General features: G+C 44.9%; 1 protein-coding gene across 1 annotated transcript in view; it reads right to left on the bottom strand.

Moving 5' to 3' along the window:
• The window catches only part of micu1 (mitochondrial calcium uptake 1), a 28,099-nt gene that overhangs the window by 6,016 nt on the left and 2,395 nt on the right, over positions 1-19,688 (bottom strand). The window contains exons 2-8 of the mRNA XM_086179885.1: positions 17,981-18,145; positions 16,911-17,106; positions 15,061-15,223; positions 12,511-12,554; positions 3,024-3,138; positions 750-832; positions 286-486 (exon numbers count right to left, since the gene is read on the bottom strand). Of these exons, the coding sequence (XP_086036011.1) occupies positions 286-486; positions 750-832; positions 3,024-3,138; positions 12,511-12,554; positions 15,061-15,223; positions 16,911-17,106; positions 17,981-18,144 (966 nt within the window). The 5' untranslated portion in view covers position 18,145. The remainder of the gene's footprint in view (positions 1-285; positions 487-749; positions 833-3,023; positions 3,139-12,510; positions 12,555-15,060; positions 15,224-16,910; positions 17,107-17,980; positions 18,146-19,688) is intronic.

Genomic DNA, 19,688 nt, shown 5'->3' on the forward strand with positions numbered 1-19,688 from the left:
CCCGTCGCTGTCTCCTCATTTCCTCCTTGATATAATTTGGTTGATTTGTTCGTCTGCTGGGGGAAGTAAACGTGAGACAGTAATATTTACATCGTCTGAGTCTGGAAGTTACTAATATTCATTTGAGGCCCCTGGATATGTGCAGAGGAGACCTAAAATTTATAATAAATAGCAAAGCTGCAACATTAAAATCCTTTCATTCTAACTGTACACAACAGAACAATAAAGCAGCAGTTAAAAGTCCTCCGTCTAATCTTCCACTCGCTCACTACCTCTTCCCGTCACCTCTAGTTTCAGCACGTCATGCTGCAGTTTCCTCTGGAACTCCAGGAAGCTGCCGATGGTCAGTTTTCCCTTAAGGTCTTCTCCAAAAAAGTAGGTGGTTAGAGCCGAGCTGCAGCCGGCGGTCTTCAGGGTGTTTCCAGTGGTGGAGCGGTCACGGTGGCGCATGCCCATACTGGTCTGGGAACGAATGATGCTCTGGACCTGGAATATTACATCAAACAATCGGTTTTTTTTGCCCAATAAATGAAAACGTGGCTAATTCTGTATGTGTGGTTCAGTGGTATAAATACTGTTGTACAGCACACAGTATGTCAGCAGGGAGGCAGAGGCTGTTTAACCATTCAGACTGAAGCACAGCCCTAACAACTTGGTTGGTTGTCATTTCAAACCTACAGTCTTCCTCATGGTGTTGGCCGTGTGAGTAAGTCATGTGACTTGTGTAGTGCCGCTGATTACAGACTAACCTGCTCAAACTCCTCCAGGTCCACCTCTCCATCGCCGTTCAGATCAAACATCTTGAAGGCAATCTCAAAGTTCCTCTGGGGAGCTGGAAATCACAAGTGACACACACACACACACACACACACACACACACACACACACACACACACACACACACACACACACACACAGAGCAGTCAAAGAGGTCAGTAGTGACTCAGTCATTACACATCTTCAGCCTTCATCTCTGCTTCAGTGGAGCAACCTGAGATGTTTTAAATCCTTTTTATTGCCATCAACAGGACGCAATGATGAGCCACTGAGTGAAGCCGTCTAGCTCAGCGCCGTCTGCCTCAACAACACATTTGCACGCACGAGGTTTGAGTTTGACTGCAGTCCGTGCACCTCACACATGAGGCTCGCTGACGTTATCCCTCACGATTCCTTCCTGCACACACTGAACTGTCAACATTGAATTATTGATCAGTATTTTCAAATTCCACCATGAAGCAAGTGTGGCAGCAACCGTCTCATTCACGGCTTTTAGTAGATATTCACACTGGACACATTTGATCTCTGATGAATCATTGGAATTCTCCGGTGACCTCACGTTGTCTGCCATTTTTTTGTTGCCAATGTTTTCTCAGAAATGGTCAGCAGCTCCGCATGTATATTGATTGATTCTTTCATTATCAATAACAAAATGGACCTTTTTTTCTTCATGTTTAATGAAAACAATCAACAATGTAACACCGTTGCCTCACATTGCCTCTGATAATTCTTTTTAACTTTCATTTTTATCTTAAACACAGACGTGTGTTTGTGTTGTGCGTGGTTCCGTTCTGTCAGGAGGAGCGCATTATATCACGTAGAGGAAAAATAAATATAAATGGGGCAGCCGTGGGACTCCCAGGTCAGAGAAGCAGTTCCCATTGATTACAATAGAAGCAATTTGCTCCACCAGCTGCCCCACACTGCAGACCTGCCGCAGTATTTCAGCCGTTAATCTCATCTAGTCAATTAAGATTGAAATATTGTTTCTACCATACAGTTAAATCTTGTTTATACATCTGCCTGGACTAAAGCAGTCAAAAGTCCAGCAAGGCTCATAATGGATGAACGTTGTTAGATTGCAAGTAAATCATGGACTTTAGGTTTGTCATCAATATGTCAATCAAACTCTTGTTATTGTTCTTGTTTATACACCAGCGTCTTAAACCCTCTCCTCCTGTGTCCTCCTCTGGGGAGCAATGACACTGAATCAAACAGACTCACGTGTTTGAGCTTGTGGGTTTCATCAGGAACTTCACGCATCACATGACCATTTAAATTAGGTGGGTGCGAAACGGTTGAATCAAAAAGGTGAAAAAAAGCAATAGACAAGTCTGTCTAAGAGAAAACAACGAATCTCTAAAGACGACAAGCGTTGCCGTTTCGACCTCGAGATGCTTTCCTCGCTCTGTGCGCGTCGGTGGCAGGAGAAGTTGTGCCAGGATGCCAGACTCTGGATTTGGATATTGACCAATTTTAGTGGGACAACTTTATAAATAGGAAACACTTACAGTTCTATACAAGTCATCTGAAGTTCATCCAACACTCTTAAATCAAAGCTGAGGGCCACAAAGTGCCATGACACAGAGCCAACGCAATAAAAAGGTGCGACTATCCTCACATTTCCTCCCTACATTTTATAGCTTCTATTTGTTAACTTCTTAAATACAACAGATTTTGAATACTTTAAACGCTGATTCCTTTGATTTTAAAGGAAAATGAAAGATTATTTTCATCTTCAGTAAATACTACAATGGCCACATCAAGTACTACTTAGGCAGCTGAATTAACACACCGAAACCAGTAATTAGTCGTCCTATCCTGTCTGCTTCTAGATGCCCTTGCGAAGGTCCCCGGAGACTTTCCCCGTATGACCGGATTAACACAAACAGACAAGCTAAGCTGGGAAGCAGAAGGCTACATTTTCACGACCAGCGCTCGCATTCCACGTCATGACAAATACAAGCAGCTGAAACCAAATGTTCCCTCCTACTTCCCGCTCCATTTCTCCAGTGCTGGGAATCTGAATTAACGGACAGTTAGCATTCTACCTTGAACAATAATGATGATAATTAGAACAATACTGATGATAAACTGGAAAATGTGCTTCCACATCGTTTTGTAACGGAAAGCAGAAGGGAGGCAGCGCCGATCGCCTTGGGATTGAAATCGTGATCTCGGTTCAAGGTTTGAAACGTGGGTCACAACGGCCGCGACGTCACTGGGCAGTTTGATGATTCACCTACTTGACAGCACAGTTGTGAGGAAGATGTAGTCAGAGAAGGAGATCAGGCCACATTCCCCCAGGGTGTAAAATATGCTGTCCTCATCTGCAAACTTCTCCCGCTCCTGGGCGATCTTCTGCTTGTACAAGCCGAGGCAGCACAAAGGAATACATCATATATTAGAATATTTCACCTGAGTCAACATACTTCCCCTAGTGTGCAAACAAGTGTGTGTCTTTGAGAGCAAAGGCGAGCTATGCTCAAGCACAAAAACACAACGCACGTACACACACCAGAAAACGGCAGTAGGTTAGGATGACCGTGTAGAGATGCAAGTACAATACTGGTCATGCAAGTGCTGCACACACATGAGGCCGTACCGTGAGGTGAGCGAGGGTGGTAGTGACAAATTAGTGTGTGAGTGTGTGGTCAGTTTGTGTGCTGAACACATAACCCACCAGAGCCTGTACTCACAGAGTAAAATTGACATAAAGAGAAGGGAAACATCACGAGACGGGAGCACAAACATACACACTACTGCTAAATCTGTAACACAACACAAATGTATTAATCGTTACACACAAAGTGACCATTTTTTCCCCCTTTCTCACACACACACACACACACACACACACACACACACACACACAGAGTTAACTGATGCTTTCCTGTTAGCATGTGTATAGTCACAGCATTGCATGAAAGAGTGAGATTTCATCACATGCACACTACACACTCAGTAACAGAGACTTGATAGAAAAGGACACTCCACCGGACAGAGTGGACAGACAGAGCATGCCTAGTAGAGAGGGGGCGGGGCCACCGAGCCCTGTGGAGTTACCTCCGTCTGTAAGAGGTCCATTTCAGAGGAGGAAGGAGGAGAGACAACTGTTAGAGAACAGCCTGGCCTCTGCTGTCTTTAGCAGGGCCTTGAACGACAAAGACACGCATGTGCATTCATTGTGTCACAGCACACACACACACACACACAAACATCTTGTTCAAAACAAGATAAGTGGGGGGGCGGGAGACACCACTCAAATTAAGAATTCAATATTATCTTATATTGTCATTAGTCATTTAAACAAGTCTGCCAAAACCAGGGAGTATCAATTAGAGACTTATTTACCCAAGCCCGAGATTGACGAGGCGGGACTGACAAAGGAAAAATTACAGATTTGGGTTTTTTTTGTTCGTCTCCCTTTTCCTCCTTTTCTGAGCACACATTGCAAATCCCTAAAAGCTCGTTGCACGTCATTGCTTCAGAGGCCTTGAAGAACATTTTATGTGGCTCTTAATTGGGAAAACATATCTGAATACTAAAATTTGGTGGCATCCCCCCTCGTAATCAATCCATTCCCAAAACACAGACTCCCTCCTAATGAGATTATACTCACTTGCCAGTTTATCAGGTACAAATAAACCTAATTTAATATAAAACAGCAGCTCTGCAATACATCTTCTCATCACCAGGAGTAAAATGTTCCGTTTTTATTGAATTGTTTGATTTCTGGTCACGGTCAATGTTCTCAACTATACTGGGTTGTACTGGCAGGTGTTCCTAATACCTTGACGACCTGATTCCTACACTCAAGATTATTGTGTAGCTGATAAATTAGCAAGCGAGCGGCCCAGAAGACATTTGGTATAAGCTGACAAACATCACTTCTCCCAACATGTGTGCATCTTGACTCACACACACACACACGACTGATGCAAATATAGAAAATAGTGGTTTCTACTGTAACATGTATTATTAATGGTGTTACAGTATAAGGGTAGAAGGGAGTGGAAGAGTGGGGGGAGGTGAGAGAGAGAGAGAGAGAGCGAGAGAGCGAGAGAGAGATAACATTCTTTTAGGAGCAGTTCTGCTGATTGACAGAAATGGAGATAACAGCAGGAAAAAAAAGAATTCTTGGTGCCATGGGAGGTTTTAGGTGTTTTTGTGCGTGCGTGTGTGTTGATAGAAGAGACAGAAAAAAGAGAGAAAGGAAGGGTGGGAAAGACTGGTTGGTTCCTGGGCTCAGAGCGCTGATTCAGTCCACCAAACAGAATAAGCACACACACACTGACTAGCGTGTTTTTAAATGGGCGCGCGCGCGCACGCACGCACATGCACAAACACACACACACACACACACTCTTGCCCACATAGACAGCCTTGTGCCTGACAGAAAAGCACACTGGGCCTCATTATAATGATCAGAGCAGAGCCACCGAGCACATTAGGCATAATAACAGTCTTTACAGTGACCTGAGCTGCCGACAAAGCAGCCCCGCAGCACAGTCACAACGACTTCTCAAGGAAAAATCCAAAGAGCTTTTACAGTTGATAAAGAGAATTCAGTGCATGGGGGAGCTAACCAATAAACGCACAATAAAACCAAAGCTTTTGGTCCAGTCCACCGCAGTGCTGACCAGACAATCTCACCTTCGCTCTCACATCCAACAGTCGCTCTTTCTGCCCTGCTTAACGTCTATCAGGAGATCAGATCGCAGGAAGACACACTGGCTTCAGAGTGCCTCAACGCGGTTCTCAAGTGGCCACCATCATGGCATCATCACTTCCCTGCTCTGTATGCAAACTAACACATGGATTATTTCCATGTGCATGACTCGGTCTGAACAGGCCCATCCAGAGGCACAACAACCTGAGTGTTTGCTCTCTGTGGTTGATTCCTACCCTGAGCTTGTGTTTCTGCCGTCATTCTTCAATTCCTGGTCTGAGAAACAAAGCTTTGTTCATTCAGATAATTCGTAAAGTTGTTGTTTCTTCAAGATGTACCGATAATTGTTTGGTTAGTTGTGAATCTCATCAGTTGTGATGCGTCGACACGGGGAACATAAAACACACTACTACAGCTGTACCAGTCTGTATTTAACACGCATCTTTTATTCTTCCCAAAGCACTGATTCTTTGCTGTAAGTTAATTTGTCAGCGTGTGCCGGGGGAGCAGTGCCAGCTTCGTGTGCATAAAACATGTTGTCTTTGTACATCTTTGTCTCTGTGTGTCAACTGGCCAAAGAGCACATGGTGGTTTCAGATGATCGGCTGAACAACCCAACTAGGCTGGGAGTTGAAGCAGAAGTACAGTGCTGACAGAGCTGCAGGCAAATGCACTGCTGTTACACACACACACACACACACACACACACACACACACACACACACACACACACACACACACACACACGGGGTAAAAGGTTTGGTTGGGGCTAATCACTTGTGCACCAGGCTGTAGGGGAGCCCAAGAGCTGCACTGGCAGAATTTCAACAGGCCAAACTGAAACAGACGAGTAAATGAGACTCTCAGAAACTAACATGGCCAGTTGCTCGTAAGCAAAAGGCCTCAATCTGTCTTTGCTCATTGGACATGAGTGGCTATGAAACACTTTCCAAGTATACAAAGTGACATTCTTAGACAAACTTCTGCACGATTTTCACAGTATTTCACTGTTAACTCCAGTAGTATTGAAGGATTATTTACTTGCAGCAACAGATTTCTGCTCCCTCAGCCTCTGTGGCATCACTGAGTGAAGATAAGCCTGCAGAAGCAGCATACACCACTGACACCGAGCGTCAACATGTCACACTAAAAGAAAACAGGCAGCTGAGATAAGACTACACACACGGACACTTCAAATTCGTCCTGTGTCACCAATCTAGCATGTAATTTCCTGCCCGTTTTCTTTACATGGCTTCCCCTCCACCAAGCTCTGGGCCTTGGCTCTCTCTACTGGAACTGGCTGCAGAGCTTTGAGTAAGGAAATATAGAGAGCCACGCACTTTCTTGGCAAATACACGCTAACAACAATGTCTCCTTCATGAGTCTGTTTGCTGCAATCATACCTCATAGTCTCAACAAAAGAGAGATGACTCTGACAGCGTTGTTTCCGTGCAGGCGTGTGCGTGCACACGTGTGTGTCTGAGCAATAACCCTCCTTGAGCACTTCTCATCTTTTGTACGGGTGAGTCTCAAAGGAACCCAGTGTACCGTAGCCCTGCACCAGTAGGGATCCACCAATTTATAAAATACCGGAGGCATGAACTGTTAAAGACAGGAAGGGGGAAGAAAAAATTGATCAGAAGCTTTATTTCCTCTCTGCTGGTCTGCCATTGCTGTCACATTGGCAGGTATGATGTAAGATGTGAGTTTCAGGGGGAAATGGAATTCACAATGACCTGCATGACAGCAAAGTCAACCCACGTCAGGCTCTGACATTTCTGAATGGCGTCTGAACGCACTCGCTGTGTGTACGTGCACCTGCCCTGTGTTGTCTCCATCCTCGCTCCAAAGAAAACATCACACACACAACACATTATCTTTCCGTCACTCAGCGTTGAACATAAAAAAAGAAAAGTCGTCTGAATGGTTCAGAACATTCTGTTACTGTTGATGATTCTCTGGACCATAGCAGCAGTCTGCAGGTGGGTGTGTGTGCAGGTGGAGAGAGCACTGCTGTATTAACTTCCCACCTCTTGTCCCAGGGGTATCCAATGAGCAGGTGCACCATTAATAACTCTTAATTAATCTGGGACTACATTCAGAATAAGGGGCCCCGATGCAGAACGCTCAATAAACAATTTTTGGTCACCGTGGAATGGCAGCTGCCTCCCCAGAACTGAATCAGCTGAGCCAAACCTCTTCCAGATGAGCAGAGGAAACAGAGACAGACAGGAATTGAGTGTGTTTGTATGTGAAGACATTGACACCAAGACAGAGAGAGAGAGAGAGAAAGAGAGCATGAGAACTGAAAACAGTGGAAAAACAGAGGAAAAGAGCCATTGAGGTCCAAACAGTGGCCCCTTGGAGTTTCCTGTGAAATCATAAAAAGTGAAGACGTCAACAGTTTGTGTGACAGGAAGCTTGATTCCAGCCTCCTCCACAGTCCTGGGGTGACAGGGTCCGCTCTCAGTCACGCAGCATGTAGGAACAGTTGTAGTACATTTCAGATGTAGAAGAATCCTGCCTCTAATGAGTCTAACCCATGCGCTACTGGAATCATGCAGTACTGATGTCTGGACAACCCAGAGGATGGATTTGTGAAGGCCATCAAGCACATCAGCACAGCCTCAATGTTTGCTATCAGAGCCATTTCCTGGGTCCAAAACCACCATGTGATGCCACCATGCGCAGAGAGGGGGCGCCACCACCAGCTTCTTTCTCTCTGAGAAACAGGCATTAGAGCAGGGCATGCTGGGAAAAGGCTAGAGCGCCAAAGCATGAAGAAAGCTAGGGCTGATATTTCTTCAAAGAGATGAAAGGATGAGGATGAAAAGGTGTATTTGTAAAGCAAGACAGAGGGAGTGCAGGGGAACAGCACTGCTATCACTGGATATTGTTCTATACGTTTGAGACGAACCTCATTGACATCTGTCAACTAGTTTTACTTGGGGGGTCCTCAAATTCTTTATCATTACTAATTTTATTATTCCTTCCATCTCAGCTTTGCAAGACTTGATATTTGTCATAAAATCAAAAGTCCAGGTGTATCTGAACTTTTGGGGGGGAACAGACAGACTGGTGTGTAAATCACGTAGCAGTGCTGAAGCAGTGTTTACTAATCCCCGAAGGAATGACGTACTAAGTCTGTAACTTTCAATAATTCAGCAGGGAAGGCATGGCAGGCAGCTGCCAGCAACAAGCGATACAGAGGGCGAGGTCTTGAACACAACTTCCCATATAGAGTCGGAGTTTGCATATTTGATGCGAGTGCACACAGAATGCGGAGTGTCTGACACTCCCTGTCATGACGAGGGGAACAGGTTGTAGCCTGCCCATCGCTGCTCACTTGGCTCATCTTCATGTCATCCTGACTGACAGGCACTCAGACCTGCTTAAAGGGCAAATCATTTAGTAGAGACACTCATAGGTCAAGGCTCATTTATTGGCATTTACCAACATAAATGTGTACATCAAAATCACCAACGGTTTCTCAGAAATCAACATAGTGTTGTTAGAAAGGAAGATGCAGCCGACTGCTCAAACAAGCGAAGCTCTTCACATTTATGTAAACGACTCGGTGTCCCAATACATGAAAATAACAGATGAAGTGGTGCAGAACCTCATGACAGGAAGCAGAGCGGTGCTTCCTCCATCTAATTTGTTATTTTCTATATTTGGGCTTGTGTCAGAGGGCACTTCTATCATGGTCGCTCGCTACAGGCAAAAGCTGCGTTCAAAACTACACACGGTCAGTAGCCCGCCTAATGTAGCATGCTCGTCCTCACGCCGTTATTCAACCACCCCTCCCCGCGCGCTTGTGAAATAAGAAAATATCACAAAACTCATCAAAGCGTGTAGGAGATTTTTAAAAGATTTTGTAAAAAACAATATGGCTGCCACAGTCAGTGAGCAACTGCTACTGACGCTATAATGGAATCTGTGAAATGGTTACAGTGCGGGCATGAATGGCAAGGCGCAGCAGCCATGGGGACAAACCTATAGTATCCGTGTGGCGGACACATTGATTTGTCTGTTAAACAATCCGGCTGAACACCGGCAACCCGATCACCCACTGACTGTGATTTCATTCGCCTATTATATGAGAAAGCGCAGCTCTTATCGCTTCCTGCAGCATCTACAGCACCCTGAGAGAGAAAGGCAAGACATCATGTCAACATTTTATTGCCATTCCACTGATTGCTTGTTAAAAATATACACTTTAATGCACAATTTGGCAGCGGTCTTATCTATAGTGGTCGTAACGATGACTGAGGCGAGTCTCACACTTGCTGAAGCTGAGATGTGGTTAAGTACTGACGTGGCTGTTCCCCTGGACTAACGAGAGTGAGAGGCTACGCTCCCCACATTAACAGAGAGGAGTGGAGGAGAGGGAGAGAGAGAGAGCGAGCGAGAGAAGAGAGAGTAATCAAAAGAGAGAGAACAAGGAGGTGGATAAAAAGTATCAAGTCGAAGGAGGAAGTAAGTAGTGACTACAAAGTGCAGTTTTTCATTCAGGTGCACACATGCTGCTCGGCACACACCCCATACCTGCCAGAAGTCCTGAAGAGAAGGAGGGGCAAAACAGGAAGAAGAGGGGGGGAGGGGACAGTGAGAGAGAGAGAGAGAGAGAGAGAGAGAGAGAGGAGGAGGGGCAGGGAGTTCGTGGGTGGAGAATGGGGACCAGGAGATGGAATTATTGGGGGAGGAAAGACAGAGACAAAGTGGAGGATGATGGTTATTCACAAGAAGGGGAAGAGAGAGAAAATGGGGGGATTACTTGTTATGAGGATGAGAGAGGATGGTTGATAAGAGCACAAGAGAATAATCAACAGTTAACCATGGCAACATCGGGTTACTCAACCTAAGACCGCAGCAGCTTCTACATGTGCTCACATGTAGAGGGTGAGTGAGGAAAACTGACGAGGAGCATTAAGAGCGCAGAAGAGTGCAAAGACACCATCGTTACAGGCTTCTAGAGTAACATTGTTCCCAGGACGAGAGAAATACAAAACTAACAGTGACTCAATAAAAACATTAGCTGTTACACAAGCATGGGGGGTGGTAGGTTAGGTCTTCCCTACATACACACCAAACCCACAACAACTTAGTGGCAGCAGCAGCAGGAAAGGGCGAGGAGCGGCATGGGGAGAGGTTAATACTTTTACACATTCCTCCACTCAAGAGCCATTGAAGTGTCTCAAAGGGACACCTCTCTAGTTGCCTATTCAAAAAAAAAAAAAAAACACATGCAAGTGAGACACAGAAGTATTTTAAGAGCTCTCAACACAATACTCTTATAGCACTATTCTCTCCCTGTTTGCCACCCAACTCCTCCTCTACTTCAACAGGCCTTCCATCAACTTCAGGATTACACAAACTATAGATGTCACGCCACCACACATCCTGTTGCGGTGTAACAGCTTCATGTGAACTAGATTTCAAGATGATGTCCCAGTAAGAAAAACTGAAGGGTTCCTCCTGTGGCTCCTGAGCCAACCAGGAGGAGGGACGTGTGTTTGTGTGAGGCCGTGAGTTCTCGGGCCACTCAGGCAGGACAGTCTCTGGAGGCACAACCAGAACTAAATGCACTATCAGAGAACAGAGTGTGCAAGGATTTGCCTGGTAAATAAAGGAACCTCATGGCCCAGAAATAGGGAGGACACTCGGGTCTCATGTACTGCAGAAGGAGTGGACACCAAAGATGTTTCCAGGACTTGTGATGTCTCTTCAGCTTCACTGCCCTGCTGAGGACCACCTGACTACAACACCGGGTGCAGAGTGTCTCATCTTCCCCGCCTGAAGCCTGATAGCTGCTGTAATGGTGTTGGAAACCACCTTCCGCTGATGATCAACCGGTATTAAATAAAGCAGGGCAGTTAGCTAGATGTGAGACGCTCCCAGGATCAGCGAGAGGACAGTCATGATCACAAATCAAATCATGATCACAACATCTTTTACAGTACCGTAATCCCGCGGCCCCTGATGACGCCGACGCAGTAAACACCTCAATTTATACATCATCTCAGGTCTATTCATCCACTTTCTACAACGTCATTTCAAACAAATTGAGCCATTTAGGATTTATACTGCATTTGATTATAATATATTTAAATGTATGAGTATTTGTGAGGCTTCAGTATTCACCATTTAATCCTGAATGAGACACTGCATCACATTACATAAACATTTGTAGTTCACTTCCATCAAACCTGGGTTGACGGATAACAAATGGCCGCTGCTCTTTAGTCTTTCACACAATTTGGTTCTTTGTTTAATTCAGAGATAACCACCTTTGCTTTGCTGGTTTATTTTCGCTTCCTCTCATTAACAGCCTCAACACGACTGCACCAAAATAACCCCAGAGTATCATTCCCCTTATACGTCTGAGGATGAAGCTTTTATATCCTCAGTCATGAGCAGTTCAAACCCTCACTGTGGTCTGGAGTTGTAAAGCCTAATTAGCCTGGGCTGGCATCACTCAGCTAATCATTTTTTCATAAAACTAGCATGGATATTTTAAGAGTTAAGGGGCAGATGTCAAGCTAATCCTGAAAAAGACACAAAAACAGACCGCGGGGACATTACAGGGAGATGCTTGTTACTTGGAAGTACTTTCACCTGAGTCCACATGAAAACTGCTGACAACTGTGAGATCCGCAATGAACCAAAACTGAATTTTCCAGCACGTTAAGAAACATAAACAAAAATCTTGTCACTCCCATGTTTTTTTTCAAGATAGTTTCAGTGGTGGATATCTGAAAACCTCAGCAAACAAAAACTGAATTTATCTGCGTGGCCACACAGCACCATGGGTAATTGGGATAAGACTTTTAGATTTAGGCTGAACTGATCCTTTAAGCCATTCTGGGGATGAACCCCCTGACAGAGGGGCAAGTTGAGGAAAGAAATAACCTCTATTATTAGAGCAGCTTTCTGGGGGAATACAACATTGTTCCAGTGCTCCTTTAACACACAGCAACTCAACAATAGTTATTTCAGTTTACATTGAATCAATGTAATATGATAAATAATTACACAAATGCATCTGACCCGCTTCTTACCTTGCCATCATAACGCTTCACAATAAACTGATCCAGGCCGAGGTCTGAAAAATAGATGGAGAGAGACAAATGTGATGAGCACCAGGCAAGACACACAGCAGGGGCATGAAGATTTATGCTGCGCCTGAAGCAGAGCAAATGTATTTACTTGGTGACACTGTATCTCTGGTAATCGCATATGCCACAGATTAATAATAGTCATTAACAGCCCATTTCCATTTTTCCAGTGCTTTACAACAAACAATCATCAGCAGTCAGCTTCAACACTCAGGGACATTCGTCAAGAAAAAGTTCTCTCCTCCGTCCTGCTCAGGTAGAAGACCAACACAGCCTGTTTTATGTTTCCATACATGTGTATTTCACCCTGTTTTGGTTCAGCAGATGAAATAAATGTTATGATATCTTCACCGTGCACTTTCCTTTTGACCTTCAAGTCTTAATGTTGGTTTTATTTCTATGTTCATGTCTTTAAAACCACAGCAAAAAGGATATTCAATTCATTATGTAGCTGTGTGGAATTCTAACCCCTCCAAGATGATATAGAGGAGAATCTGCCAACTTACTATGAAACTAAATCAAACAAGAGATGTGTTATGAAAGTGGAACTACCGAACTGTAGGAGGAGGAGCGTATTTTCTAAACTTTTATGTGATGTGACTGTTTTTATCTCCTGAGTTATGAACCCTTGATTACCAGGCCGAACGGCAAGTGGCACACAAATAAAGGGCGATGGTAGTCATATAATTTCATTGCACTAAACACTAATAAAGTGTTGTTGGAGTTTGCCTAGTCAGCATCGCGGGAGCCACCGCCAAATCACAGCCAAGCTCTCAGCAAACAGCCTTCCTCTGTTCTGCTGCGATAGAAGCAGAGGAAAACCGTCCCTTCCAATTAGAAATCTGATCATATAACAACGAGACAAATTAACCAGGGAGCAGGCGGCTCCGTCTGTGGTGTCACTGCATCAATAGTCTTTGACCTCAGGTCAGTTATCATAGCAGATAATGGAGGTGCTTGCAGGTTTTCTCTTTAGAATTCTGCATTTTTGTTTAGCATCACAAGGCAAAAGTCCCATTTCAAAGGCTCCACCAAATCTTAAAAGCAGACACACTTGGTGTATTTATGCCAAAACATAGAGGACACCATCGGTCTGTCCTGTGCCTGAGGAGATATGAAGTCATATTTAGCAGGTAGGTTCTCTGGGTGGTTGTCAGATGAATACAAACCGCCACATAAAGGATTACATTTGGTGTGAATAACATAGAACAAAAACAAAACAAGAAAAACAAGGATTTGTTTTGTTAGGAGGCTGACGTAAATCCCTAAAAGCTACAGTCTTGTCTTCCCCATGTGAGGGTTAAAGCACCATCCTTTGACAGAGGCTAATGTGCCCCCAACATCACCTATCATAATAATACCAATTTCAGAGCACAGGAACAAGCCGGGATTGGTGCTGAAACATGTCCGCGCTAAGTTCAGCTCTCACAGGCTCACCCCCCCCCGGCTGAGGATCAAACCGCTCTCGCTGGCTCCACGTGTGAAGCCCGTTAATTGATACGCCAACTGCTGTGCCGTGATTCCCTCAACTCAGTGGGATCTGACAGCGCTGTCACTCCCCCTCCCGAACGACACTCTCCATACTATTGTGCACGGTCAGTGACATCATTACTTCATTAACTGCCGTTATGTCTTGAACCAGCAAGCGCGTGCTCAGCGCTCCTGTAGCTGGATAGAGACCCTGGAGGGCTGTACTGGGACACAGGCATGACAGGCAGAACTCCTGCTCCTCTAGAATTAATCATTCAGGACATTTTCGGCGACTTTCTAGCTGATGTGACAATATACAAATAAGTTCCTCCATGTGGAAGTCTGATTTCTCCCTCTATTCAGTCTCCAGGCATTTTTTTTACTGACATATTAACCTGAGTGGAAAGTTTTTATTGTCATACATTCTCAGGAATACCTCTTCGTGTTAAAACATGAAAAATGAAATTTGCCAGCGTACTTTTGACTGACTCAACTACCATCAAGCTACATTGTTTGACAGAACATCAACACGTAGTTTAGTGAATCAACGTTAACCTAAATAAGTTATTTTCTCAACCAATGTGGAGCAAATTAACTTTTTAAAAAAATAACTGGCTTTTTTTTTTTCTCCCCCCCAAAAAGACTTTTGCAGTCCCGGAAATAGCAATCGTACAATCACATAACTCACCTCTCAAATATGTGTGTTTTGGGAACTCCAACACATTCTAAACAAAAGGAAAGGAGAGGATCGCTGACAGAATTCCATGTTTTGGAAAATTGGCCAACTTTTTTCCAGGTTTTCAATGGTTTCCAGGGCATGTGTTGACAGTGCGGTGGTGTATATTGCGGTAAATGTCTGGATGAATTACAGACATAAAGGCACAGTTTACAGCTCTGTGTGAGTTTATGAATGAGGAGAGATGAGTGGAAATCGCATCAGAGAATAGAGGCACGCCGGGGGGTGTAATAAGGAAGAGGTCACTGATAAAGACGAAAGGAAGACGGGGAAGTGAGGAGACTCACTCTCGGGCTGCTTCTCATTAGGTGTGATGGAGCGTATGAAGTCCTGGGGCGTCATGTAAACCTCAGCATCTCCGTGCTCGCCGATGACCTTCAGCGTGGCAAAGTAGCGGAAAATCTTGTCTGGAGTTGAGTAAGCCCTGATCCTGTTCTCATACTCCATCACCTGGCGAGCAGACGGGAAGCAGCACAATTAATGACAAAGATTAAAGTGGATCAAAGAAGCAGCTAGACGGCAGCCCTGTGTGCAGCTAGCTAAATAATCTCAATAACTGAGGGACGATATGATGGACTTCCACACCTTCAAGTGTTTTCTTGACAGAACAAGGAGCTGAGAGCCCAGCATCACTTACAATTTGTAATCAAACATCTTGAAAAATACAAAAATCTAATTTATTCAGCTCCGCGACAGTCATTAGCCACATCAATGTTTGTTTTGACGCGTTCCTGCAGAATGTTTCAAACAGAGGCAGCACGCCAGAGAAACTGACAGAGCTGCATCTGTTAGGGACACAGGCGGTTACCTTATGATGAACGATTGAGAAGCTGACACAGAGCAGCTTCGACTTTTTTAGGTTGCTTTCCACTCACATTTGATATCACGCAGACTTGGAGACGGAAACTGCATACGTGCCTCTGGGCTGGTTCACCCTCTTTAGCAGATCTTACTGGTCTGTGGGGAAATCACCAGCCATGTCGTTGCCCCCCCCCCACCACCACTATCACTAGGAAGGAGCAATAGTTGTACGGATGGGAGGTTACAGGACAGAGAGCCTGACTGATGGAGAGCCTGGGCTACGCTGTCATCTCCTCAGATTTACAGGCTACTGATCTCAGCATCGCCCACGCTGAGGGAGAGCCGAGCGTGTTCTTCGGAGCTCGCCGCCATTTCTGCTTGCTCTTTTCATTGCGCACGTACACATAAGCATTGGGATGAAATCTGAATCACATCAATTATTTATCATTTTCTCTCACACATTATCAGAAGCTGTGCAAAATCTGAGACAAGAGAGGCAAATCCCTTTAAAAGTAAGAAGGTGACAGAAGGTGAAAACAGTGGATTGTAGACGCAAGCTGGTCTCTGCGTGTAAGCTGAGATCGTTGATAAAGTCCCTTTGGTAAAGACCGAAAAGACACGGCAGGACCAAGGAAGTCAAAGTAAATGGAATGTCTAATTTCTCTCCCACATACACTGCCAAACTCCATCACAACGGGACCAATTCAAGGACAGCTGATGCCCTGCATGGATAATGTGCGCGCGCACGCACACACACACTCACACACACACACTCACACTCCCTGAATTTACTTAGGACAGAGAGCTTTAGAGAAGCTCGACTCTTCATTTGACAGGGTGAGCGAGCTGGCACACAGCCTATTTTTACCAGCACACTAGTGAGTTATGTGGAGCTGTGCTTCACTAAAACGCTTTGCTCGCCTGACATCCGTATGCTTTCAGCAGGATACAGAGGCCAAGAGTGCAAGAGTGATTGTGCAATCTTTACATCCTTTACCCATAAGTCCCTGTTGCATCACATTGTGTTTGAAAATAGAGGTTGAGGGCCTCTCCCTGCCTCTCTGTCATTAATATGCAGTGGTGCAAACTTCTGCTTTGTCATCTGCTGTCTAATTAACAGCACTAAAATCTTACGGGAGGTACACTGCTGTTGTTTATGACAGCAGAAATGCATACTGATTACCTTTGTGTGTCTCTGTAAAATATTCTGTCGAACTACTCTGGCGCTGGCATATTGAGCATTGATTGGGACAGCTTTTAATAAACATCATTCTGGAGGCAAAAAATAAAACAGGAGACAGAATGAATGTGTGAATGTTTATTGGCTATTGATTACCTTGCGGTCACGGAATCCAGAGCGTGGCTTCTTTTTTTTCCCGTCACCACCTTCGTCCTTGGCCTCGTCGTCTCCACTGCTGGCCTCCACTGATTTCTCTGACTCCGGCTCAGCGTCTTCAGCGCTCACAAAATCAGCCTCCTCTCCTCCAGGTTGCTGAGAGTGTCGGACTGACGACCCCGCATCTGCATAGGCTCTGGTTTTCAAAATACAGAGAGATTAAGAGAAACCAAAGTGGGACATTGTCAATGTTATCTGTCAAGAGGATTAAGTACAGCAATATCTTTACATTTTGCAGTCCAGTGTATTTGAACGTCTTGTGTAGATGGGTACGCACTGATACTGAACAGAATAACAACGTGGAGAGGTTTAACATGGCAAAATCCCAGCACACCATTTTTCTGACAAAGCTGAAAATTGGAATAATAATATAACTGTGTCTGTCTGGGAGGAGGCTGAATAATTCACTTTAATGAGACACAAGTAGAATGAGGGCTGGGGTTAAGGCCTGGAACAAACCCATCCCATCAGTCTCTGTGCCCCCAAGCGCCATCCATCACTCCAGCTCCTGCAGCACAGTCGCCGTATCCCAACAGAGCTCTCACATCAACACACTGCCTTAACCCAACACCAGCTTCCTTAGTCATAGACAGCCATGAATGCGTTGTGATGCCCTTGGGGCGGTGGCTAGGAATGTCAACAAGAACACAGGTATCCCAGGTGGTGTCCCTGGTGGTTACGCAACACAAGGGAATTTAATTTGGCACAAGTTCAGAAGGCAAACTGCCGTCACATACTGCAGCACACGTAAATGATAGTCCGCTCAATATGGATCGGCCTGTTAAGTTAATGAGTCACACAGAACCGTCTGCAAACCACCATATCAGGAGCCTCCATAGAGACACACCAAACACTGGCGTTCTGCCCGAATACAGTAATGACTCTGAAAAGAAACCACAAAATTAGGCTCAGATGATCTGAAGCTAGCTTGGTGATTAGATGAATTTCAGAATTGGTCAGAATACCAGAAGGCTGTTATTGTGTTATGGTTTTCCTTATTATTGCCCTACCTTTTCCAGTGCAGTGCAGCGCTAGCAGACACTCCAGTTACCCCTGCCAGGGCAGCAAGCAGAACCGTCCTTCGGCCAGACCCTTGCACAGCCCCACTGTGGTAGCGGCGGGACAATTGAGCAAGACCAACTGAAGCTGCCGACAATAACCGCAACCGGTACATTCTGCAGAGAAAGAGAGAGAGAGAGAAAACAAAACAGAAGATAAACATTTGTGTTGAAAATCTAATTTGTCATGGGGTTTCCTTTCCCGTGTTTGATGTCAGAACATGAAATATACTGACAGTAAGAGGGATCCTCTGCTTCTCTGATAGCAAATGATGAGGACTGAGAAATAGAACTTCCTCAAACTGGACAACTTTATCTCATCTGACAGTCACAGAGGAGCTCAAGCTGAGCTAAGCATGTTCCTCTCTGGAAGTCTTAGCTATGGATTTTGAGAACTTGCCAAAAAAATAGTTTAATAGTGCTAATCTCAGGAGGCGAGGCTTCGAACAACAGGACTGACCTCCTGGGATCTGTCTTCCTAATGCGCTGCAGGTCAAACTTTGACCATCAGTGCATGAATGTCCTGAAATCCTCATCCTCCTCAACAACACTGAGACCAAATCAAGGATAACACTAATTGGCACAAGTGAAGTTAAGCTCCAGAACTTCATTTTCAGGTGGGCCCTTGCTTAATTCTTCAGTGTCACGGGAAGATGATTAACAATTAAACACGGGGCTGCGGGTGTGTATTGGAGGCTCCCGTGTGTGAATATTTCAGAGTCTGGAGGAGTTTGGCCCCGTGAGCCCTGAAGCCACCTGTCTATACACCATTAACAATTCAAACGCTGATTGTCAAACTGCCTCAGCAGGAAAAAAAGAAGACATGTAATGCTAATTGGGGTGTTCAGCCGTCCATGACAGGGTGAGCTGATGGGGCACAGACATGCTACATTCAAGCACGTATGCATGAACACCAGCTCTGAGGACCTGGAGAAAACCTGCTGCCGAAAGACTTTGATTACAAATAGTTGCAGCAAGACAGCAACCACACACCGCAAAGAAGGACAACCTAGTTTTTCAATTTCCTCATGTCCTGTGGACAATGAGCAATGTCTGTCACTAACAACATCAACAACCCAGAATTTAGAGGTTCTGTGCTCAGCTGGACGAACAGACTACAAAGTCGTGTTGTGACACAAATAGACACAGACACACAAGCTAGACAACGGCATAAGTAATAAAGTGGAAAAGGGGCAAAAATAAAACAGAACTGTTTTTCTTTATGTATTTGACTTTCAGCAGCCAGCTGAGGCCTGCCCTTTTAGGTTCATTAAAAGAATCACTGAAATGAAGCATTTTCAAAGTTATCTGATCTGTTAAAACCCCAGTTGGAGATTTGGATCCAACACAGACTTAGATTTTTACAGCTGAGACACAAAAAATGCAGAGCAACACTACCAAGTTATCATCCAGTGTTCACCCCAGCCTGGCCTTGTTTTACATCCCTAACGCCTGTGGGGTTTCAGCCCTGACACTTCTCCCACTTGCTTTCATGAGAGCAAGAAAGAAGCTAACATGTTAGCAGCAACGCAGCTGAGTGTAGCTTCCAGCAGACACACCACCGATCCTCCATGAACCCAAATATGCAATTCACTAAAGGTCTGACCGAGAGGTCCTCCACTGCTGGATGCAGAACCCAGTTTTAAAAACCATGCCGCTC

The sequence above is a fragment of the Aulostomus chinensis genome, chromosome 16 (assembly GCF_037954235.1).
Source record: "Aulostomus chinensis isolate RoL2024-O1b breed Wild chromosome 16, RoL_Achi_v1.0, whole genome shotgun sequence".
NCBI classification, from domain to species: Eukaryota; Metazoa; Chordata; class Actinopteri; order Syngnathiformes; family Aulostomidae; genus Aulostomus; species Aulostomus chinensis.